The sequence below is a fragment of the Nomascus leucogenys genome, chromosome 6, assembly GCF_006542625.1.
Source record: "Nomascus leucogenys isolate Asia chromosome 6, Asia_NLE_v1, whole genome shotgun sequence".
Classification (NCBI taxonomy): Eukaryota; Metazoa; Chordata; class Mammalia; order Primates; family Hylobatidae; genus Nomascus; species Nomascus leucogenys.
In genome coordinates this window covers 49,697,914-49,722,819 of record NC_044386.1, presented here as the reverse complement: position 1 = coordinate 49,722,819, position 24,906 = coordinate 49,697,914, and the positions used below count along the sequence as shown (strand labels likewise).

General features: G+C 39.0%; 1 protein-coding gene across 2 annotated transcripts in view; it reads left to right on the top strand.

The window, feature by feature from the left end:
- Positions 1–4,996: 4,996 nt before the first annotated feature.
- Positions 4,997–24,906, top strand: part of SCG3 (secretogranin III) — a 39,231-nt gene continuing 19,321 nt past the window's right edge. The window contains exons 1-10 of one of the 2 annotated variants that reach the window (XM_003266930.4): positions 4,997–5,482; positions 6,161–6,213; positions 6,723–6,768; positions 6,863–7,078; positions 11,882–12,024; positions 12,841–12,990; positions 15,763–15,940; positions 19,498–19,614; positions 22,931–23,014; positions 24,709–24,846. In XM_003266930.4, the coding sequence (XP_003266978.1) occupies positions 5,065–5,482; positions 6,161–6,213; positions 6,723–6,768; positions 6,863–7,078; positions 11,882–12,024; positions 12,841–12,990; positions 15,763–15,940; positions 19,498–19,614; positions 22,931–23,014; positions 24,709–24,846 (1,543 nt within the window). In that variant the 5' untranslated portion in view covers positions 4,997–5,064. The remainder of the gene's footprint in view (positions 5,483–6,160; positions 6,214–6,722; positions 6,769–6,862; positions 7,079–11,881; positions 12,025–12,840; positions 12,991–15,762; positions 15,941–19,497; positions 19,615–22,930; positions 23,015–24,708; positions 24,847–24,906) is intronic. The other variant, XM_030814090.1, reaches the window with a different exon arrangement.

The following is a 24,906-nucleotide window of genomic DNA, read 5'->3' as shown; positions in this document are numbered from 1 at the left end:
ACTGACCTTATCACAATGTGTTCTCACATCCCAAATGAAAACAGTTTATTACAACTGTCTGAAACATAATGGAATATGAAACATTGCAGTATATAAAATTATGTACATAGACTATGTTGTTTTATTGTTCTTTTCTGATTATAAAACAGCATAATACATACTCATGTTGAAAATATAAGGAGCTCAGAATTGCGTAATGAACAAAGAAAAATCCTAACCAGGTAACCATTGTAAATATTATGGGAAATAGACTTCCAGATAAATTTCTAGGTATGAGCATGTGCACACACACACACACACACACACAAACTTTTTTGTTGTTTTTTTGTTTTTGAGGCAGGGACTCACTCCATCAACCAGGCTGGAGTGCAGTGTTGCAATAATGGCTCACTACAGCCTCGGGGGTCAAGCGACACTCTCACCTCAGCCTCCCAAGTAGCTGGGACTACTGGCATGCACCACCATGCCCAGCTTATTTATTTATCTATTTATTTATTTATTTTGTGGGGGTGGGAGAGATGGGGTCTCCCTATGTTGCCCAGGCCAGTCTCAAACTCCTGAACTCAAGAGATTCTCCTGCCTCAGCCTCCTTAACTGTTGGGATTGCAGGCCTGAGCCACTGTGCCCAGCCACACACACTTTTTATAATAGGAATCACATTGCTGATAGGCAACCTGATATTTTCACTCAATAATGCTAATTCATTTTAAATACTGTATTTAATGGTGCCGTGAGCATCTGTTGTCTTTTGTTTACTTTATAGCCTCACCCTGATTCCTTCTGGGAAGCCATTCTACCCTTGTGGTTTTGGAGTGAACCCTCAATCATAGTTCTTGCATCTTCCTCCTATGGCCCCCAGGGTAGGTGACTGACCCAATCTGGTTCAACTATGGTACAAGCAAGATAAGTGAACAAGAAAAATTTACTACTTTCTCCTCCTACCCACTCTCAGATTCATTTCTGGCACTTTTCACTCTGTAGGTGGCCTATATGATCTTGTCATTTGGGCCCACTTTCCTTATTCATGTGCCCTTTTCTTTTCATTTCCATGCCTTCACTTTCCTTAAGTCTTGTTATTTGCTCATTTCCATTATTCTTTGTTATTTCAACTTTCCTCTGATGGTGAATTTTTCACATTTATTTCTCCTTTCGTCTATATCAGCAGCCACCTCTAGTGCTGGCATCCTGTGTCGGTCTCTTTCACAGCAACAGATCCATTCCTATAACTCTGTAACTGCGAGGGCCTTGCCAGCTCAGGCTCTCTATTCTTAGCCCTTTCATGAACATCTCTTCTGTGAGACCACGCCTTTGTAATGAAAGTGCTGAGTGAAGAATTGTCCTGACAGTGTCAAGATCCTCCAATGTGGGATAGCCATCATAGCCTCAGCATTTGAAGACCAAAGATAACAGGAAACCTCCCATCCCTTCATTTACTTAAGCAGATGGATTTCTAGACACTGTAAGAAGGGCCGAGAAATCAAAGATGAGTGAAACAAGATCCTTTCCTTGAAAAATTCACAGTCTAGTGTGGTAGAAAGCCAGATATGTAAGCATGTAATTACAGTGAAAGATAATTTTATAAATATATGTGTAAAGTGTTTTCTTAGAAAAAATGTGCAACAACAGGACATACCCCTAAAGTTTGCATTGGTTATCACTATCAGATATTTCCCCTTTTTCCTTATCTGTATTTTCAGAAGTTTTTCCTTCCATATGTATTTATTATTTTGGAAATAAGGAGAAAGAAAGCATCTACACAAAGCAGCATAATGGGATATATGCCCAACTGGGAGTGTGCATGGTATCCTGAGGAAGCAATGATCTCATCTAGGAAGTCAAAGAAAACCTTGCAATGTCTGTCTTTCCATTCTTACTCATATGTGTCTCTCACGTGTCAACCAAATGCAATGCACGACATTTGGATCCTGGTCCAAGTACACCAACTGTAAAAATATTTACAGTATGAGGCAAGTGGGGGAAATTTGAATCTGACTGGATATTTGATGGTACTATGGTATTATTATAATGAGGAGGAGGTATGTTAAAAGCATTGCAGTAACATTAGAAAAAATAATCCTTATCTTTTACATAAATATACTGACATATTTTGACATACTTATGGATGAAATGATATGAAGTCTGGGGTTTTTTTTTGTTGTTGTTTGTGTGTTTGTTTTCTTGACAGAGTCTCTCTTTGTTGCCAGGCTGGAGTGCAGTGGTACGATCTTGGCTCATTGCAACCTCCACCTCCTGGGTTCAAGTGATTCTCCTGCCTCAGCTTCCCAAGTAGCTGGGACTACAGGTGCGTGCCACCACGCCCAGCTAATTTTTGCATTTGTAGTAGAGATGGGGTTTCACCATGTTGGCCAGGACAGTCTCGATCTCTTAACCTCATGATGAAGTCTGGGGTTTTTAATGGGTAAATAACTCATTAGGGGTATGAAGTGGATGGGAATATAGAATAAAAAGAATGGTCATGAGTTAATGATAATTGAGGTTGGGTAGTGGATACATGCATGCTTATTTCAATATTTCCTCTACTTTTGTGCTTGAAATTTTCTATAAAAATACAATAATAATATATTTTTTCTGTAATAAATGAAAGCATCCTACAAATGTCTCTATCTTCAAGATTCAGCTTAAAAATAATATTCTCCACTAGTGAATGAGCACACCACAATTGTTTCATTTGTGTTGACAAACTGAACAAGCAGCACTGACAAACTCACTGTGCATTGTACATTGTCAATTTAATAATTATCTGATCTGTGTCAATGTTATTTGTCTTGTAATTTCAACATATATTTTCATATTATTCCATGTTTATAGTGTTCTCACACATAAGAATCAAATATTTTAATCTTTTTATTATTAATAAAAGGGCTGTCTTATCTTTGAAATCTTTCCTGACCATTCATTCCATTATTTGGACAGACGCTACTTGAACTTTGCACATACAAAAAGGACACATAACACTCTCTTGTACTTATTCATTCACTTATATTTAAATAAGAATAGTGTGTTGCATGTGAAACCTGTTCACCAAATAGTTGTTGTTATAGTCATAATCTTTTCTCTCTACTAGGCTATAGGACTAGCAGTGACTAGTGTCTTGTCTTTGTACACCCAGCAATTATCTCAATACCCAGTACATTTCAAATGCTCAATAAACACCTGTTAAGTGAATGGATGAATAAATACAATTTAGGATTACTCCATTCACAGACCTATACTAAGTCCAGTGGGATCATCCATAAGGCTGAATAATGTAAACTAATTCATGCCTATGGTTTACTCTATGCCCCACCGCTCATTTGATCAGAAACATAACATGATCCTAGATTTAGTGTCCATTTAACATAATCACTTTAAGTCCAAATGGCAGAGAGAGACAAAATACCCTTTTTCTTTTGGGCAAGCAATGCAATGTGCTCAACAGGCATCCCTGACCTTCATTCCATCCTGAGTCTCTCCCAATTGCAAACATGTATTGAGGAGACAAGTGAGTCAGGAATGGGACAAAGGACAAAGTGAAGCTGAGGGATTAGGTCAGTGAGTCTCAGGATCAGTGAATGGCTATTTCAGATAACATTGGGTAATGTTTCGTAAAAGCTGAAAACATTTCATGACTTATTTTCTTAGGCTGTATCAAAATATTCTTGGTATCAAAATGACTAGTTCAAAACATGTACCCATTTTATCTTCATAATAACAGTGTGAGGTAAACAGAGCCTGTCATTTCCCTCGTAAAGAAAAGGAAACTAAAGAAATGTACACTTCATTCAGCTGAGATTTTAAAATATGACTTAATTTTTTAATGCAGTATACTGGGATAATAATGCTATGTTATCACGGCCAATAAAGAGTTTTTTGTTTTGAAAGAGCTGTTAGATTTAGAAGTACTCTTTAGATCCTCAAAGGAAGTATTTGAGTGACTTCCAAACTCAAAAACCTCCAGAGCGAGGGAGATTTGTTTGTCAGCTTGGTTGTTTGTTTGTTTTTAGGTACTTGAATAACTTCCTCCTTGAAAAGGAGGGTGCAGAAATCAAAGGCCTGATTGTGCTGAATCCTTCTCTTTGGTCATTATTCAGACTGGTTCCCAGCATGCCGCAGTCCAGAGGAAAAGGTCCAAGTTCTGTTTAAAAATCAGAGACTAAAGAGCTTACTCAGCACCCTGCTCACATTAATGTTGCTTGTTTTCATCATTTAAAGTCTTTTGATAGCTCCTTGTATGCAAAAACCTTAGGCTTCTGGGAATATTCTCAGAACATAGGAAGCACCTCCCTGACTTAGTAAAGATGAAAAATGCTTTTCATGACTATCCCCTCTCTTGAAGGACCCCTGGAACAGCCAGGTCTTTGGGCATAATTAAATTCTGGGCAAGATTTTACAGAAATACATCTTCTTTTTTTCTAATTTAGTTTTGTGGTGTGTGTGTAAAATGGGGGAGGTTCCACTTGGTGGGGAAAGAAGAATTTGCCATTACTGCTCATCTACTCAGGACTGATGGAGACACTCACTCTTAGGGGAATAGGCAATGATTTGTTTTTGTCGTTGTTGTGTTTCAGCATCAGAGAGTGAGAGTGTGTTGCAGCAATCTGACTATTTGGAAGACTGTTTCTTGAATTTCCCAATTCAAAAGCCTCGGTAGAGCTGAGGGATGCTTGATACGTCAACACAGACCACAAAAGGCAGGGCTTTTCTAAAGAGATTATAATTATATCTACCTTTTGGGTACTGGAGGTGAATGGAAGGAAGGGATTCTGGAGCAGATATCCCAAAAGAAGAATCCCAAAGCAGAACTCCTTGCACAAGGTTATCTAAATCTCCTTGACAGGTGCACAGGCAGAGAAAGCATTTGGCCCTTGAGGTAACATTTACTTGGGAGGTTGGGACAATTCTGTCACGCTTAGGACAAGCCAGCTGACTCTGAGCCCAGGAGCACCCTAGGACTGCAGCACAGAAAATACACCAGCAGGCCGGTCGCCCCTCCTTTGTTCCATTCCCGGGGGATTGGAGTACCGTTGGAGTCACTGACGCCATCCCCTCCCGCCTCTGGCGTTCATGGAGCATGCGCTTCCTTCCTCACTTCCTCTCCAGGAGGGAGCGAGAGTAAAGCTACGCCCTGGCGCGGCAGTCTCCGCGTCACAGGAACTTCAGCACCCACTGGGCGGACAGCGCTCCCCTCTACCTGGAGACGTGACTCCCGCGCGCCCCAACCCTGCTAATCCCTTGACCCTCGGGTGTCAGAGATCCCGCGGCCGCCCAGTCCCGGCCCCTCTCCCGCCCCACACCCGCCCTCCTGGCTCTTCCTGTTTTTACTCCTCCTTTTCATTCATAACAAAAGCTACAGCTCCAGGAGCCCAGCGCCGGGCTGTGACCCAAGCCGAGCGTGGAAGAATGGGGTTCCTCGGGACCGGCACTTGGATTCTGGTGTTAGTGCTCCCGATTCAAGCTTTCCCCAAACCTGGAGGCAGCCAAGGTATGTGAACACTTTTCTTCTTCCTACTTTCCTTTTATTTCGCCACGAAAAGGTAAAGTTTGGCATAATACGTGAGCTGTAAATCACCCTGCCTCGTTTTCTGATCAAATCATATCCATGAATACGGACAGAGAAATCAGTTCGAATTTAGAGACAGAAGACAGATTTTTTTTCTTCACTTTTAAAATGATAGAGCAATAATATGGGTTGTTTTTAAAGATCTTATTTTGAAAAGGGAAGGGAATCTTTTTCACCTAAAGTGGCTTGGATTGTTTTCTAGTTGCCTTACAACCTTTCTCAGATAGTCTATTCATTACATATGCAGTATATGATGAAAGAGCTTTTAGTGTGCCAATAATATCAACCCAAATTATGCTCTCTGTAGTTGAGAATAGCTGGTAACCCTAGTGTTAGAACTATATGTTAAATTTCTGGTCAGAAAAAAAAAAAAGTGTGATTCTGTCAGCTCAGGAAATACACCAAGATAATAAACAAGGCAATATTGATAATTACTATTATTGTATAATCTTGATAATCTTTGTTAATATGTATTTGTTTCATAGTCATCCAAAATTATTTCGCCTAATATTTTCCTTTTTATAAAAATTTTATTTAATAAGAGGCATATTTTGTCCTTCAACGCACAATTAAATTTATATTCACGTGTGTTTATTCTAGACAAATCTCTACATAATAGAGAATTAAGTGCAGAAAGACCTTTGAATGAACAGGTAGGTCAAAAGTAACATTATGAATGCTATTTCATTTTGATTTTGTTATTATTATTTAATGTAATTATGCTGTGACATTTTGGTCATTTTGAATTTATGAACATCAGGAACTTAATAGTTAATTGACAGAAATTAGGATGGGAAATCTAGTTTTGGTAAATTCTATGACCTAGCAGTTATTTACATTGAGTTCTGTATAATGAATACATAGAGTAACTATATAATAACCCAGTAAGCTCAGCATCACATCCACTCTGTTGTAAGACTGCCTAATTTACCAGAGATTTCTCTTTCACCAGTATTATAGAAGAAAGAAATTAACATTTATTGAGCATATGCCCTTAATTTTATCTCATTTAATTATTGTAACAGTGCTCTGAAATAGGAATTATCCACATTTTACAAACAAGAAAATTAAATCCCATGGAGATTAAATCATTTGGCTCTCATAGTTGGTACGTAGTGGAGCAATGATTTTAAACCAGGTCTATCTCCTGTTTGCTTCACAGATTGCTGAAGCAGAAGAAGACAAGATTAAAAAAACATATCCTCCAGGTAAAAAGAAATCATATTGATCTTAATTTAAATAATGCAGGCTATGAGAATCTGAACTAAAATGGCTGTGTTGGGTTTGGGGATATTCTTCCAGAAAACAAGCCAGGTCAGAGCAACTATTCTTTTGTTGATAACTTGAACCTGCTAAAGGCAATAACAGAAAAGGAAAAAATTGAGAAAGAAAGACAATCTATAAGAAGCTCCCCACTTGATAATAAGTTGAATGTGGAAGATGTTGATTCAACCAAGAATCGAAAACTGATAGATGATTATGATTCTACTAAGAGTGGATTGGATCATAAATTTCAAGGTAAATGAGAAAAAAGAACTTTTTGTTAACGTGGAGTTTCCTATAATGTGTTAAGAGAAAGTCCAATATTTTAAAAATATCTTTTAAACATTCATAATCCTTTATTAGTCAAGTCCAAAATTGAGATAAAGCATATATTTACTGATAACGTGTAGAGCCCCAGCTCCACAGAATGCCAAATTTTATTTTCCCTTTAAAAATTCCTTTAGTGATGCTCTGAAAACATTTTTTAATCTAGTATTTATATTTTATGGTATTAAATTCACTTGAACATTCAGATTTAACAAGTAGTACACACAAAGTATCATAATTTTCAAATAATTAGATCAATAAAGTACCCTCCCACCCTGCACAAAAAAGGTGAAATATCCACTATTTCCTTTTTGGTGTTTCCTCCTAGCCATATCCGTTCTCCTTAGGTCATCCTAACCTTTACATGCTTCAGTTACATCTATATCCTAACATCCCATATCACTAGGCCAGACTTTTCTTAGCTATAGACCTATTTATCTGTTTACCTATTTGACATTTTCCCTTGGCAGTCTCAGAAGCACCTCAAATTTAGCATGCTCATGATTAAACTCATAATCTTTGTCCACCTCACAACCTAGACCTCTTAGAGTACTGTTTCTTTAGGAAAGGCACTACTATCCACCCAGTTTTTAAAAGACAGAAATCTAGGATCAAACTATTTATCTTTTCCCCCAGCTCTCAAATTCTAATCTGCCAAACCTTACTAATTTTATGTCTATGTATCTCTCAATTGTTTTTCTCTGTACTTGTCCAAACTCCAATCCTTGTCCAAGCTCCAATTATGTCTCATGTAAACTATAGCAAAATCTACAGTTCTCCCAGCAACCACTCCGCCTCTCCCCAACTCATTCTTCATTTGTCAGCCAATGTGGTAGTTTTCTGACCCGAAGTCAGGAGTTCGAGACCAACCTGGCCAACATGGTGAAACCCCGTCTCTACTAAAAATACAAAAATTAGCCAGGAGTGGTGGTGGGTGCCTGTAGTCCCAGCTACTCGGGAGGCTGAGGCAGGAGAATCACTTGAACCCAGGAGACAAGGGCTGCAGTGAGCCAAGACCACGCCACTGCACTCCAGCCTGGGCGACAGAGCCAGACTCCATCTCAAACAAACAAAACAGGAAAACCAAAGTCCTTAATGAAGCTTGCACAGTCCTGCATGGACTGCTTCCTGACTACATTTCTAGGTTCATCCAGCACACATAATCTGATAGAAACCTTGTTCTTGCCCTTCATGGCACTTCAGGCAGTTTGTAATTTTACCTTCATACATGTGATTATTTATGATTAATGCCTTTCTCCAAAACTAAACTGAAAACTTCATAAGAATAGAGACATTGTAACCCCAGTGCCTGGAAGCCCATGAATTCATTGAATAAATTTATGAATGAATGAATGAACAAATGAAATAATATATGAGGGAATAAATGAACTGCCATACCTAGGCATTAAAGAGGAAAGTGTGTTTTTCATTTTGAGAACCAGTGCTTAGGAGTAAGTACAGGTTTTCTTCCCTGTCGTTATTCTGTTCCATGGCTACAGGAGATTTGTGTTGATTATCTCTGCCAGAAAACAACTGACTATTAAATTGGACTTTCATAGGACATAATAACCTAGGAGTGTTCCAAAGTGTCATGTGTACCTATGAAGTGGGATGGAGGCAATGGGTTTATATTTTGACATATATCATATGCCATGCTACTCAGGGAAATTTACTTTTTAAAATCTTGAATTTGACTTTTTTACCTAAAATATTGGGACTACAAATAGACACTGATTATAACTGCATACAAAACAGATTCAACCACTTCAACTGAAGTGATCATTTGGTTTAATAAAATAGCCTAATATTGAGTTGGCTGAATTGGTCAAACTGGTTGTATATGCAGGTAGAGACATAGATCTGTTTTTGATCTGGCTGCTAACTTGAGCAACTAATTTTTTAACTGTTCAACATTTTATTACCATCCCAAGTATGTTTGGAACTACCAAGTGCTAGTCCTAATGACTTCAGGTTTACCGTAGGAGGTATTAACTCCACTTGAGATCACAGAGAAGACAGGCCAAGGTTCTTGGAGAAAATGATTTGTGAGTAAGCTTCTGGTCTCCCCTTGTGCTCTGGAAATCCTGAAACCAGAGGGTTTTTGGCCACTAAGTTGAATAGAACCTCAGATGCATGTAGACTTCATCCCAGAGGGGAAGGTAAAGGAAGCTAACTTCTGCCAGATGTGTTCCCAGACCTACTCTCGCCTTTAGGAAGCTTCCAAACAGGCTTGTACTATAGGATCCATCAATTCTCCTTTTCAGTGTTTTCTATAGTATGCACAAGTTAGGATCTTTCCAAATTTCTCTTATAAACTAGTGCTTTGGGGCTCCTGTGTGCATTCAAATACCTATTGAGCAATTGCTATGTATTGGACTATGAGCTAGACAATAAACCCTGTGTAGTCAGGGAGCATGCCTAACTTTACATCACTCTATTTCCTTTACGTCACTCTATTTCCAGTGTCTGGCACATAGTAAGACTTTAAAATATATTGAACAAATGAATGTCAAGTGCTATATTAGATGCTAGGGATTCAAAACATAACTGGGCAGATAATGACTCGTGACATGACCCTTTGACATTCACTTAGAATGTTGTGGCTACTTAACAAAAGTTATGTGTTAAACCCATGTTTGGCTCCCCTCTGGGAGTCTATACATGGAGGGTGAAATACCCCTTCATGAGCAGGAGGGAAGCCATTCTGAGTCATACTATCCATTTTAGAATAGTGAAGGAAATCAGGGAAAGGTGAGGAGCAATGGTCACACGTTCCACTGTTTACCCCATCCAGCAAAGCACTGCTAGGGGAGACCTAAGTTCCTGGCTCAAGACAGTACAGCAGTGCAGCAGAGCAAAGGCTCTTCAGTGGGTTACTAACATCCTCCCCGTTGTGAAGTAAATGGACTGAAAAACAGTCATCTCAGTTATTTTCCAGGTCTAGGAGGCAACAACTATTCCTCTTACGGATCCTGAGGGATAGATAAGTGGGAAGGGAAATAAATTCTTCCACCTCTGCATAGACTGGGGCAGTTTCTGCTCTATGTATTCTCAAGAGCCTGACTTGCAACCCACAAATGGAAAAATCAGACACATAACAGTGAGTCTCTGCTCCTGAAAAATAGATGAAGAGTCAAATTTTCAGCCAGCCAGGACGAGAACTGATTTTACGTTTGTCGTTTTTTGTTTGTTTGTTTTTCTTAGGGGCTTTTCTGCTTTTTTGTCTCTCTGGTACTCAGCTCAAAGGGCTCATGGCTCATGGGCTGGCCAACAGCTCAGCAATTTTGTACTGACAGAGAACTTCCAGTCCTCCACGTACAATTACCCCCACTCATTTTCCTAAGCTTCTTTCCAAACAAGAAGAAGATATTCTGCCTGAGGCTGCATGTACCTCTATTTTCATAGAGTCTGAAAGAAAAGCACGGGATAAATTCCCTGTCCAAATCCCCAAAACCCATGGAAGAAAAGGGCAGAATCAGAATAGAAATATTAGGCTCTTCTTTCTTTGAGTGAATATGATGAGGATTATCTGGGCAGAATCTGGCCAGAGATTCAATTTCCATTTTCTCTAGAAGCTAATTGCCGTTCCTTTATTTCAAAATACAAATCCACTGTGCATAATAACAATAATACATTAGCTTTCATATGTTAGGTTGGTGCAGAAGTAATCGCGGTTTTTGCCATTACTTTTAATGGCACAACAACCCCATGAAATAGATACCTTGTTAGACTCGTTTACAGTGATCCAAGGATATAGCTAACCAGAGATATCACTGGGGCTAAAATTCTGATCCTTCCAATCTTTCCAGAGGAAACAGGGAGAATTAAGTGCATTGTAAATTTGATCCATTCAATGTAGTATAGATTGAAGATGACTAATAATTGATTCCTGGGAGATCTCCATGGATGTGCTACAATGCTTCATTGCCACTAGCCCTTTCCCTCAGGATGGACCCTTACTTTAGTCTGAAGTTGTATTGCCAAATGTATTCCTAGGAAAGCCAAGGGAACATATTAGCATGCTTCTCTGCAAAGATTTACATATTGCTTTGTGCAGATCCGTTGCCACATTTTAAAAGTTTAAATTCCAGGCACATAAAATTAAGTAAGTTCTGTTCTCTAAGGATGAGTCTTGTCACCTTAAGCTGCCTTTTTTACATAAAGACACTCTAATACAAGTTCAATTAGAAGTAAATATTTATTTTAGGTGAGTCATAAAATCTTCAGTACACATTGTCTGATTCTGGGTGTGAGGTAGAAGTCCCTGGCCCTACCCCAGGAATTTGCCTGCAAAGGTAGTACATGTGGGGATATTTCCAAACTATCTATTCCCTGTATGGAACTGGAATATCAAATCATACAATATATAGAAGGGTACACTGAATAATATGACATACTATGTAAATATGGCATACTATGTTAATAAAAAGTATAATATGGTTTGTATTATTGGTGATAACAATAAATGGAGAGGACTTTTCTGTTGCCTTTAGCTTTTCCTTCCCCTTATAGTCACCTAAGAAAGTTTCAGAATGTCCATTATCATACTAAGTTTTTAACATGAAGACCAATTTTATTTTGAACCAAGGGTTTCTGTGGACCAAGAACCACCATAAATACATTTCAAACATATCTGAGTATACAAAAGCGAAGTACAGATTATAAGTATAATATGATGCATGAAATAGATCTATGATCACTATGGTGTGAAGTTGTGGTCGTTCTGTCTAGATGATCCAGATGGTCTTCATCAACTAGACGGGACTCCTTTAACCGCCGAAGACATTGTTCATAAAATCGCTGCCAGGATTTATGAAGAAAATGACAGAGCCGTGTTTGACAAGATTGTTTCTAAACTACTGAATCTTGGCCTTGTAAGTCATGTGCATGGAAATAAACCAAATTCCTAGTGCAGTTTAGAGTATGCCAAGACGCCAAGTCACTTGCCTCAAGTAGCCAAGTGTTTATAATGTGTCTTCCTTCTACTAGGACTCGTAGGTTTTAAGGACAAGTAAAGCACCATTCTTTTTTTTCTAGGAGTTTATCATCCATCAGAAGAACTAGGCAAGTAGACACACGCCCAAAATGCCAGCTGCTTAAAAACCATAGGAGCCAGAGAATAGCTTATATCCAACTGGCAGTAAGGAAAGGCTTCAGAGGAAGAGGCGTACGAAGGAAGCTTAGAGGGATGGTTAGGATATAACCAGCAGAGGTAAAAGACATGTATTTGACAAAAAAAGAAATAACATGAGCAAAAGCATGTGATGTGTATTTTTGAAACTCCAGGTGATCTAATTTGAATTCACCTCAGCTTGGCTCCCCTGCCCTGCCCTGGCCCTGACAGGCTTTATTAAGATGCTAATGTTGTAGGATGTCAAAGTTTATCTGACTATGACCCAAAGCTATGGAGGAGCAATGCTCAGGGTGTTTCTCAAAATATGTGGTCCGTGGATTTCAACAGATAGGACTAACAGCTTGCATGGTGGGCCCGAAGATACTTCTTCCAGGAGTGCTGAGCAATCCCTGTAACAGCCAGCATGTGGTGCAGGCATAAGTGAGGGCTGTCTGAAAGATGGTTCAGAAGATACCTCTTTAAAAAATACATGTTTGACTACAGTTTAGTCCACATTATTTTTTAATAACAAGACTGGGAATATAGCAGTTATATATGTTTTGCCTTTTTATGATAGATCACAGAAAGCCAAGCACATACACTGGAAGATGAAGTAGCGGAGGTTTTACAAAAATTAATCTCGAAGGAAGCCAACAATTATGAGGAGGATCCCAATAAGCCCACAAGCTGGACTGAGAATCAGGCTGGAAAAATACCAGAGAAAGTGGTATGTATGTGTATATATGTATATGCATGGATGTGTGTGTGTGTGTGTGTACTTCTATCTGTATAATAATTAGTGCCTTACTTGATACCAAAGAAGATTTGAGGTATGTGGCATTTTTAGCCCATTTATATTCAGGCCAGGCATGTTGGCTCAAACCTGTAATCCCAGCACTTTGGGAGGCTGAGGCTGGAGTTGAGACCAGGAATTCAAGACTAGACCTGACAACATAGTGAGACCCACATCTCTACAAATAAAAATAATTAGCTGGGTGTGGTGGCACAAGCTTATAGTCTCAGCTACTCAGGAGGCTGAGAGAGGAAGATCGCCTGAGGCCAGGTGTTTGAGGTTGTGGTGAACTACGATTGCACCACTGCATACCAGTCTGGGTGACAGAATGAGACCCTGTCTCAATAAATTAATTAATTTTAAAATATGCATATACATAAAATATCAAAAAGTTAAAAGATATAAATGATCTCTACTCTGAAAATAATGTAAAGATTATGTTATATTCTATTATTTGGTAAAGATTATATCTTATACCTCACAGTAAAATAATACATAATAATATGTGAAGTAACAATATCACATAATAACAACTATGTGTACAGTCCCAGTGAACTGCAACCAAACATCTCACAGTTCTTTTGGTATCCAACATCTGTTCACAGCAGATGTCATCATCTGTGCCCAATCCCCCCACAAAGAAGTGGGTTGACTAGATCTTTTGCTCCACCAGCTTTTGTGTTCCCCAGAGCTAGCTGCCTAATGCTGCCTCTCTGTTCTTGGCAATGCTCTTCCACCTGCTCCTTCCCCTTTTCATCGGTTTAGATGCCTATTTACCCAGGCTAATTTCATCCTTCCTTCCCTTTGTTGGATTCCTTGCCTCTTCATTTTTTCCTTGGCACCCAAGCTGTTGAGATCTTTCTCCCCACCTTGAATTCTCTTTAAAACTTTAAATGAAACTGACCATAAGGGGATATCAAATTCCTCATCTGTCCTTTGATTTTCTTCTGTAAAGCACCCAGACCCATGGCTACTCATCTCCTCCAGCATCTTATCTCAAATACAAAGACTATAGAGGCTGATGGTTCTGTTTTAGAGAGGCTAGAAAACAGAAATTGGGTCTGGATTTTTTTTTTCTTTTTTTACTGGATAGCCTAAAAACTTTCCTCTGCTCTCCTTACTTCCAATCCTCACCAGCTGCCATCTTTTAAAGCAGCTTTTGAAGATTCACCCACTCAAAAAAAAAAGTTCTAGATTTATAAAAAAAAAAAAATCCTTACGACTTTCACTCAAGCTTACCAGTCTGAGCTAAAATGGACATAGCTATTTCCATAATTCTTCATTCCCATTACATACTCCTATTCACCCATCTCTAAAATGTTCATATGCTTGACCTGTTTACTCATGTTACCTGAATGCATCAATGCAAATAAAACACAAATGAAATGTTATTTCAACAAATATTTATTGAATACTAACTCTGTACCAAGCACTGGAAATACCATGCCTATTTAAAAAGACATAATCCCTGACTCATGAAGCTCAAAGTCTAGTGGAAGAGGTAGATCGTGTTTAAATCGTCATGTATTTTCATTACAATTGCTTTAAGTGCTCTGAGGAGAGAAACATCGTTCTATGAGACCTCAAAAAAGGAATCTGACCTGCACTTAGGCTCAGAAATGCTTCCCTAAGGAAGTAACTTGAGCTGAGAACCGAAGGTCAAATAGGAGTTAACTTGTGAACGTGAGAGGCAGCACATAGAGAAGGATAAGTGGAGTATCCAAGCAACTGAAACAAGCACAGTGTTGCTGGCACAGAAAGAAAGCGCAAAAAGAGAAGAGACTGGGGAGGTGGACCCAGGCCAGACCATGCAGCGCCTTATGAGCCATGGATGGACTCTGATCTTTATTGTAAGAACCATGAGAATTTTCTGGTCCCCTGAAGAATTTTAAGCAAAGGAGTTACATGATCAGATTGTTAAAAAGATAACTGGCTATAATGTGGAAACGCAGTGTTGGGCATAGATTTGGGGAGGGTGATGTTGCAGTTAGCAGGTGAGAAATGAAGGCTGCTTGGACTAGAGTGGCACAGTGGAGAGAGAAATGTGCCAATTTGGGATAAATTTTGAAAGTGGGGCCAACAAGGCTACTGATGGATTGGATGGGGGAAAAGGAAGAAGAGGCAAGAAAGGCTCTTAAATTTCTATCTAGTTCACTGAATGGAGAATGAACCATTTACTAAGATGGGAGTCACTGAACAAAAACCAGGTCTAAGAGAAAGGATTTTGTACACTCATCCAGACGGCACTTAAATTTTACCCAAAAATTCCCAGGCGTGACTGCTCTGCTAGGGATAGACATTCTAACAGGCTTTCCTGTATCCTGGCACCAGCCTTCTTGGTGGATTCTGTGAACTCAAAGCTTCCCTCTTCATTAAAAAGCAGTTTTTCCAGGAGGGACTCATGAGAATTTATGGAGGTAAACACGGCCAGAGAAAGAGCCCAGAAATTCCCATTTTTCCCCTGAGCAGGAGCTGGGGTCTTCAGGGGGTTTTCCTTGAGGTAGAGCACATTTCCCTAAGCTTCAATAACCTTTTCAAATGACAAGAGCACACGTATCTAGAAATGGGTTTGAACCTGCAGGAGCTTGCAAAGGAGGGGGAATTCTTGCACTTCACATTTAAGGGCATCACAAAGGAAGGAATCAAGCTGGAGTTTCACTAGTTCTAACAAAATGTTCATTTTTTATTGATTTTTCCCCACTGGAGACTCCAATGGCAGCAATTCAAGATGGTCTTACTAAGGGAGAAAACGATGAAACAGTATCTAACACATTAACCTTGACAAATGGCTTGGAAAGGAGAACTAAAATCTACAGTGAAGACAACTTTGAGGAACTCCAATATTTCCCAAATTTCTATGCACTACTGAAAAGTATTGATTCAGGTAACCACTGTGTGGTTGTGATTACGTGGAACAGAAAGAGTGATTCCAGGAAATGTGTGGGTGTGTTCTTTTCTTCCTGTTTTCAGTTTCCAAATGTAATCTCCAATGACATACACTGTGGGCTTGGGGAAGAGGGTTCACATTGATTTTTTTTTTTCCAAAGGAGCATGTCAGTTATGATGAAAATATTTAGGAAAGGATCATCAGGAAAGGTGATGTTTCTGGATAATTTAATCTTCTTGTTAACAGAAGTTTCATTTATTTGTTCAGCAAACAAATACTGAACATGTGCTACGTACAAGGTGCTGGAAAAGACCTAGCACAAAGATGGATATGAACCAGGCAGTGTCCTTGCTCTGACCCAGTTCAACCTCAACTCTTATTGCAACTCTTTTTTTCTCAGCTTGATTGAGGTATAATTGGCAAACAAACATTGTATATATTTAAGGTGTACAATTTGAAGTTTTGGTACATTTATACATTGTGAAATGATTATCATGATGAATCTAACTAGTGTATCTACCACCTCACAGTTAACATTTTTTCTTTTTTCTTTTATTCTTTTCGTGTGTGTGATGAGAACACTTAAGACCTACCCTCTTAGCTAATTTCAAGTACACAGTACAGTACTGTTAACTATCACCACCATGCTGTACATTCTCCAGAATGTATTCATCTTGCATAACTGAAACTTTGTACCCTTTGACCAACACCTCCCCATTTTTCCCTCCCCTTAGCCCTTGGCAACTACCATTCTACTCTCTTCTTCGATGAGTTTGACTATTTGAGATTCTACATATAAGTGAGATCATACAGTATTTGTCTTTCTTTGCCTGCCTTTTTTTATTAGCATACATGTTGTCATACACACACACAAAAGTAGGAAGGAAATCCTGACATTTGTAACAAATCTTTCTTTAAAAGGCTTTACTCACTTTCCTTAATGGAAACAGTGTATGAAACCTAATTTATCCTTTTTAGATTATTCAAGACATCTTTATGAACAGTTTCAGCTTCAGCCTTTATGAACATTTTAACTTCAGAGTTAAAATGGAGAACATTAGACTGATGGAATCCGGGAGCCTCAAACACACTTGGGAAATTATTTGTTTTTGTTTTTGTTTTTTTAAAGCTAAGTATTTCATGCATCCTTATCTCTTTGCTCATATGTGCACTGAGTTAACTGAGGATTCAGTCCATGTTTATTTTGGTTAATCTGCAAGGAGGATAATAATGTGCAATGTTTCTTTTGTTATTGTTCAAACAGATGCTCTGGACTGCCTTCATGGCTTTTTCTTTCCCTGTTCAAGGATTCAGCCCCAGATTGAACATTTATATAAAGACTTCTATAATTGTAATCTATTTCTCCCAAGAAGTGACCTTAAAATAAGCTTTCATTTCTGGAGAACATCCTTTGTGCTTCAATTCCAGACATCGGCCAGATGGCACCGGCCACTCTGCTGGCTCTGCAGGGCTTGTACATCTTAAGGGTCCATTCTGAGCTATCTTGCCCCATTGGTTGGCAGATGCCCAACTCAGAACCTCTGTCATCCTGGTGAGTCACTTCTCATCAGTGAAGAGCACCAGCGTGATGCCAAATACTTCTACGGATGTGTCCTTGAGCAAATAATGTGATAGCTGAAGTTGCTATTTATCAGTTCTTTTCCAAGATCTCTTCCCCTGACTCTTCTCCCATTTTTCCTCCCTCCCAACCCATGACTTTTGTGGCATTTTTTATCTACTGTATAAAATGTTCCTTACTTGTTCTTATCTTTCCATTTCCCTCACCTCGTTTCTTATTGTCTTTATTTTTCCATAATTTTAATTTAAATATTTATACTGAGTTCTTTGTTAGCATCTGTCTTTCTTGCCCAGGGTCTCAACCAATTGAGAATGAATAAAGCATGTAGGACACCAAAATATCATCTCTGTTGCTGATAAACACAGTGCTGCAGAACACAGCTTCATGTGAGAGCCAACAGTGGCCTTCTTTGCTCCCTACTCCTCCGTCTAGATCTTGGAACAGCCAGTCCCAGGGATGGTTTAGGTCTGCAGAACAGGCTCGTTTCTCAGGTTCTTGCCTTGCACTGTTCCAGGCAAGTGGAAAAAAAGAAAGATTCCAAATCCCCACCAGTTGAGAAACATAGGCTAATGGCTGTTGCTTACCAACCATATCTGTGGGGGAGGATGAAGAGGGAGGGGGAAAGGCTAGGAGTATTTAGAGAAAATCTTTCAGTGGCAGCTCAAAGAATAGGGAAACTGGGTTCCCGCTCTAGCATCTTAGTTTTTCTTTTCTTGAAAAATGGAAACAGATTTTTTTTTCTGATTTTAGAATTAATGTTTTTTCTGAGCTATTATGGCATCATTATCCATTTTGTTCCATCAAGATGCAGAACAGAATGTCAAATACAAAAAGTTCCTAAGAGGCCGGGCGCGGTGGCTCACGCCTGTAATCCCCACACTTTGGGAGGCCGAGGTAGGCGGATAGCCTGAGGTCAGGAGATCGAGACCATCCTGGCCAACATGGTGAAACCCTGTCTCTACTAAAAATACAAAAATTAGCCAGGCGTGGTAGCGTGCGCCTATAATCCCAGCTACTCGGGAGGCTGAGGTAGGAGAATCTCCTGAACCCAGGAGGCAGAGGTTGCAGTGAGCCGAGACGGTGCCACTGCACTGCAGCCTGGGTGACAGAGTGAGACTCCATCTCAAAAAAAAGGAAAAAAGCAAAAAGGTTCCCAAGAAACTGCGAGTAATCATTACTTAAAGGGAGTTAGAGGGGATGAGGAAGAGAATATTACTTTCCATTTTTATTTACTTTTGAGCAGTTGGAGTATTTTTACCATATGCATATATTCTTTCAAATGAAATAAAGATTAAAAAGTAACATCTTGTTCAAAAATCAATTTTGCATTTATAAACTAGAACTCTGTATGTTCTTATTTTCAATTAAGAAAATGAAGCTTAATTAATGAATAAAGATTGTTCTTGCCCTCAAAGACTTACCACCTGAGTGGAGAAAAGTTGTTGGCTTGCCAGTCTTCTACCCTTCCTTTTGAATTCATGTTATCTCAGGCTGAAAACTGTGTCTTCATCATCTACTCTGTTAGCAAAATATTTTAAGTGAAATTAAACTCTTTTGGAGAAGTTATCATTGCCCATTTTTAAAAAAGTTCAGTATAGCTGTATCTAACCCTATATTTCCAATCAAGCTTAGATTTTTTGTAAGTTAAATATATATGGTTTTAGCTATAAATATAGAGAAAAATATTTCAGTAAAATACTGTAATTAGTGCTGGGCGTGGTGGTGTTCACCTATAGTTCCAACTTCATGGAAGGATCTCTTGAGTCCAGGAGTTTAGTCTGAGACTGTAGTGATCCATGATAAGACCTGAGAATAGCCACTGCATTCCAGCCTGGGCCACACAGTGAGACCTCATCTTTGAAAAAAAAAAAACAAACCCAAACAAACAAACAAAAAGATGCTGTACTTTATAAATTGACATTGAAAGAGGAAGCTATCCCCCACTAGTTTTAAGTTATTTTGTTCTTTCATATAGAAAAAGAAGCAAAAGAGAAAGAAACACTGATTACTATCATGAAAACATTGATTGACTTTGTGAAGATGATGGTGAAATATGGAACAATATCTCCAGAAGAAGGTGTTTCCTACCTTGGTGAGATCCTATGTGTTTTGTTTCTACTGTGGTGGTTTTCATTGTTCAAAGTAAATTAGGGACTTGGCAATAATGACCTCATTAATTTGATAATTTATGCCAAAGCTTTCCAAATCACCAAGAATCGACCAGTTTGATAACATATACAAATAAAATTAACGTTTTCAACTTTTTATCTTTATAGAACCAGCTTGAGTACAAATATTTCACATTTATTAATTGTCTCATTAGCATTTTCTAATAATCTTACAGAGACAATTTTATAAAAAATTGACTCTAGGCCAGGCGCAGTGGCTCACACCTGTAATCCCAGCACTTTGGGAGGCTGAGGCAGGCGGATCGCCTGAGGCCAAGAGTTCGAGACCAGCTTGGCCAACATGGTGAAATGCTATCTCTACAAAAAATACAGAAATTAGCTGGGTATGGTGGTGCATCCCTGTAGTTCCAGCTACTCAGGAAGCTGAGGCATGAGAATCACTTTGGGCCCAGGAGGCCGAGGTTGCAGTGAGCCAAGATAGCGCCATGGCACTCCAGCCTGGGCCACAGAGCAAGACCCTGTCTCAGATAAATAAATAGGAAGTAAATACAATAAAAAGGAAAGAAAAGAGGTTTAATTGGCTCATGGTTCTGCAGGCTGTACAGAAAGCATGGCACCAGCATCTGCTTGGTGAAGCAACTACTCATGGCAGAAGGTGAAGTGGGAGCAGGCATGTCACAGCGTGAAAGCAAAGGCAAGGGTGGGGGAGGTGCCACACGTTTTTAAACAATCAGATCTCGTGAGAATTCACTCACTATCGGAGGACAGCACCAAGGAGATGGTGCTAAACCATTCGTGAGAAATCGCCCCCATGATCCAATCACCTCCCACCAGGCCCCACCTCCAGCATTGGGGACTGCATTTCAACATTAGTGTTGGGGGAACAAATATCAAAACTATATCAGATAGGGTTATCCAGAATTACTGTGGATGAACCTCATTTTTTTTCTAAATGAAAGTAGTTTTACTGGTTTTTCCTTGACTGTAAAAGAGCATATTTGTTTTTAAAAGTCATTCAATGCAAAAAATCCTAAAAAGAAAGTGAAAATCACTCACAACATCAACACTCTGGTAACATTTTGGTTTATATTCTTCCAGATGTTATTCTCTGTGTGTGTGTGTGTGTGTGTGTGTGTGTGTGTACCTATGTCATTTCTCTTATATAACAAAAAATAAGCTCATATTACACATAGTGCTTTGGAGTCTACTTTATTTTTTTAACAGTAGATGAAAGACATTGTTTTCATATCAATAACTGTTTCATATCAACACCCTGTGGGTCAGAAATTCCACACTTAGTCAGTTATCCTATGGAAATAAATTAGAAATGCCTCAAAGGCTTATGTGCAAGGCAGATATTCCCACTATCACTGATAGCAGTGCTGCCCAATATGGTAACCACTAACCACAAGTTCGTATTTAAATTAAGAGTAACTTAAACAGAATTTAAAATCTAGTTTCTCAGTTGCACTAGGCACATTTCAAGTGCCCAGTTGCCACATGTAACTAGTAGCTACCTTATCAACGGTGCAGAAATGAGTACACTCATCATTGCAGAAAGTTCTGTTGGACAGCATTGGCTTGTAGGAGCAAAGCAGTGAAAATAGGCTAGATACTCCACAAGAGGAGACTATCTAAAGTAAATTATTTATTTATTTTTATGATAGACTATTTAAATTTTATTCTAAGTATTTGTGTTTTTAAATAATTATATCTGCTCCTTACATATGCAACATATTACATACATATTAATGTATATGTACATGTTTATACAAATATATGTATTATGTGTGTATGTGTAACTTTTACAATTAGAGTTTGAGTTATGTCTTTAAGAATTTTTCTGCATAAGCACATTGGCTTTTGACTTCTGCTGCCATGGAGAGCCACCCTTAGATCCCCAGGGACTAAGGGCAGCGTAGGTAGAAGACAATTGACCAGCCTCCTCTCCTCCCATCTGAGCTAGTGACAAGCAGTGATCTGCCTTTCTATTCTGGCCTCGACAGTGTATCATGATTATAAATGTTGCCAGGTATGGCCACTATTTCCAAGAAGAAAGAAATGCATTACACATTAGAGTATATTAATTATCTTCTTAAAATAGGGGTAGGGCAAGAGGAGTTTACCTGGGGAGAAAATATACAAAGTAATAATAAGATCCTTACAAACTAACTGCAAAGACATGCTTGTTTGCCAGTGGCAGAAAAGGCTCTTCCTAAAATAGTGTAGTGAGATAGCTATGTGGCTGGTTGAATAGCTGAGTACAAAGAGTGTGGTTTCTAATTCATCGTCTACCTTGAGGAAGTCACAGTCTAGACTCCTGTCTAGTAACACTTAATATGATGCTACTCCAAAGAGCAGAATTAGGACAAAGACAAGGATACAGAGTGCAGCTTAATATAAGTAGGGAAATGCTCCTTAATGTAAGTAGGGAAATGAGCCCTAAGACTACCTAACAGTAGAACTGGCTTCCTCATGAATTAGTGAAAGCCCTGAAAGACAGAAATCAAACTGTTTGGCTTAAGCAAGAAAGGAATTTATTGCCGCATATAACTGGAGAAGTCCATGGAGGGATGGGATAGTCTGGCTTTGGGTTTGTGAATTCCACCAACAGTGTGAGGAATTGACCTCATCCCATCTCACAGCTCTGACTTTTTGTGTCTTGATTTATTCCAGGCAGACTGCTCCCTGTGGGAACAAGATAGCTGGGACAGTCCCAATCTCACCTCCTCACAGCACATCAATCCCAGTGGAAAGAGAGCCTCTTTCTACCAGTGGTCCTACCCTTGAGTCTCACTGACCTGGATAGGTCTTAGGCTCCTCCTTGAATTATAGCCCAGATCATGGAAGACACTGTTTAGTCATTCTTGAGCTATTCTACCACCAGTGGAGTCAAATGTTCTGAGAGTAAGCCAGGGTTAGGTTCCCCATGGAAAAATCAAGGTGCAGTTACCACAAGGTGTTGAATAGGTCAAACCCCAATTATCCATTCTAATTCCCAATCCTGGAAGTGTTCTAGCAGTGACCACAGAGATGCAGAAGCAACTTCTGCAATTAGCTGAGTAGGAGGCTGAACTTGAGGATCTCAAATTATATGTCTTTCCATCCAGAGAGTCTATGATTCTTAGAAATAAAATCCAGGTCAAAACATCTTACCAAGAGTGTTAATATTTTGGAGCTGCTATTGTGATATTTCTGGTGAGATTTAAACATTTTTAGTAAAAATTTGATGTCATCTCTCAGGGAATAAAATTATATTTCTTTCCTTCCTCCCTCCAGAAAACTTGGATGAAATGATTGCTCTTCAGACCAAAAACAAGCTAGAAAAAAATGCTACTGACAATATAAGCAAGCTTTTCCCAGGTATGATTATGTAACTATTTTTTTAATCTTTAGAATAATAACCCTTTTGAGTGGTAAATAATGAACTTTAATAAATATTAATTGAAAAATTACAGATTTTGAAAAGTGTTAAAATCTGAAACGCAGCCATAGGATTAATTAGATGTGACTTTGGCTATTTCGTGGCCAATCACAGCCCATAAATCTGACCTCAAAAAACATTGAAAAATAATGTAGATCTTCACTGAAGATTCTTGGAGGTGGCTAGGAATCTTAGGTGGAAAGGAAAAGGCGACATCACAAAACTGAGCAATCCATCCTAAAATTCTCCTTCAGGTATCTTCTCTCCCTAGATAATCACTTCTGCAGACTACTGTCCCTGGTCATCTGTTCACTCCCCACTGCCCCACCTCCTGCTTTCCCCTCCCAGGTCTTCTCTCTCCCCTGGGATGGTCTGTGCCCCTAGGTAGTGTGCTTTACCCCCGCTCTTGGTTTCGTCAGTTCCATACCTCCACCTACTCAGCCCATCAAACCCCAGGGAACTGAGCTATGGAAAGAAGCCTCCTTTCAAGGAGGAAGGTGGAACAAAAAGAGAAAAGTTTGCAAATGGCAGATTCTTTTTTAAATTTGTTTAGCTATTAATGACAACCAAAAATTGCAAATTGTTATACTTTGACTCTTTGTCCCTGTCACAGAAATTATGTACATATTCTTGATGGCATAGTATACAGCCCTTTAAAATATGTTTTCAAGCAGTTTTTAATTACCTGGAAACATCCTTCCATAATAATGTTAATGACACAAGCAAAGAACAAAATTGTACCACAACTGTGAAAAAAATATGCATCTCTCTATATACCGCATCACACTAGTGAATGTTTTATATCAGACAACAACTGATTTCTTTCTTTTCCTCCTATTTTTCTACAATAAAAAAACACTTTATTTTAAAAGTTTACTGTTAGACTGCTTGAGGTTCCAAATATTTTATTGGCTACAGAAATGTATTGCACTTGTTTTCAAGTGGTTACCTACTTTAAGGTTTATGATTTTTAATTCAACAAAGGATTACTACATGGAAATATGGTTATTTTAAAGTGAGAAGGGAGCAAAAGTTATTCTCTTTTGACAGCAAGAGTTCAAGTCTCTTCTTCGAATTTAGGGTTCCTAGGGGTAAAGGAGTGCGAAGAAAGGAGCAGAAGGAGAGAAGTCCTGCCATAGCCCCAGATCCTTAGGTGTGACTGAGTAATAGACTGTCCTTCAAAAATGCAATGTCAAGGAGAGATTGGGCAGCTATAGAGTTATTATCATTTGGAATCAAGACCCACCAAATGTACTTCAGAACCTGACATATCCTGGCTTGATCACCTACACTGATTAAAGTAAGACAAAGAATATGCCCTCTAATGGCACGGTGTGGCAGAATGGAAAAAATACCAAATCAGAATTCAGAAAGCTGGAGTGGGGTGGGGGGGATATATCTAAAGTCAACTCATGGGATGACTTTAGACATATCTCTCCCCTTTCTGGGCCTCAATTTCCTCTTCTGTGACATGGGGTTAGAGGGTTGGATTTGATAAGCATTAAGATCCCTTTCAACTCAAAATATGATCTGACCTCAAACTGTACCTTGTCAATAAAGTTGATTTCTACTTTAGGAACCAATTAATAGATAGGAAACAGGGCTATGACAATAATGCTCAATCTGATTACAGCACCATCAGAGAAGAGTCATGAAGAAACAGACAGTACCAAGGAAGAAGCAGCTAAGATGGAAAAGGAATATGGAAGCTTGAAGGATTCCACAAAAGATGATAACTCCAACCCGGGAGGAAAGATAGATGAGCCCAAAGGTATGGGATTGACAGCTCTAGGTTAGCAATGAAACTGGAAAAGCAAAAGCTTTCACCACA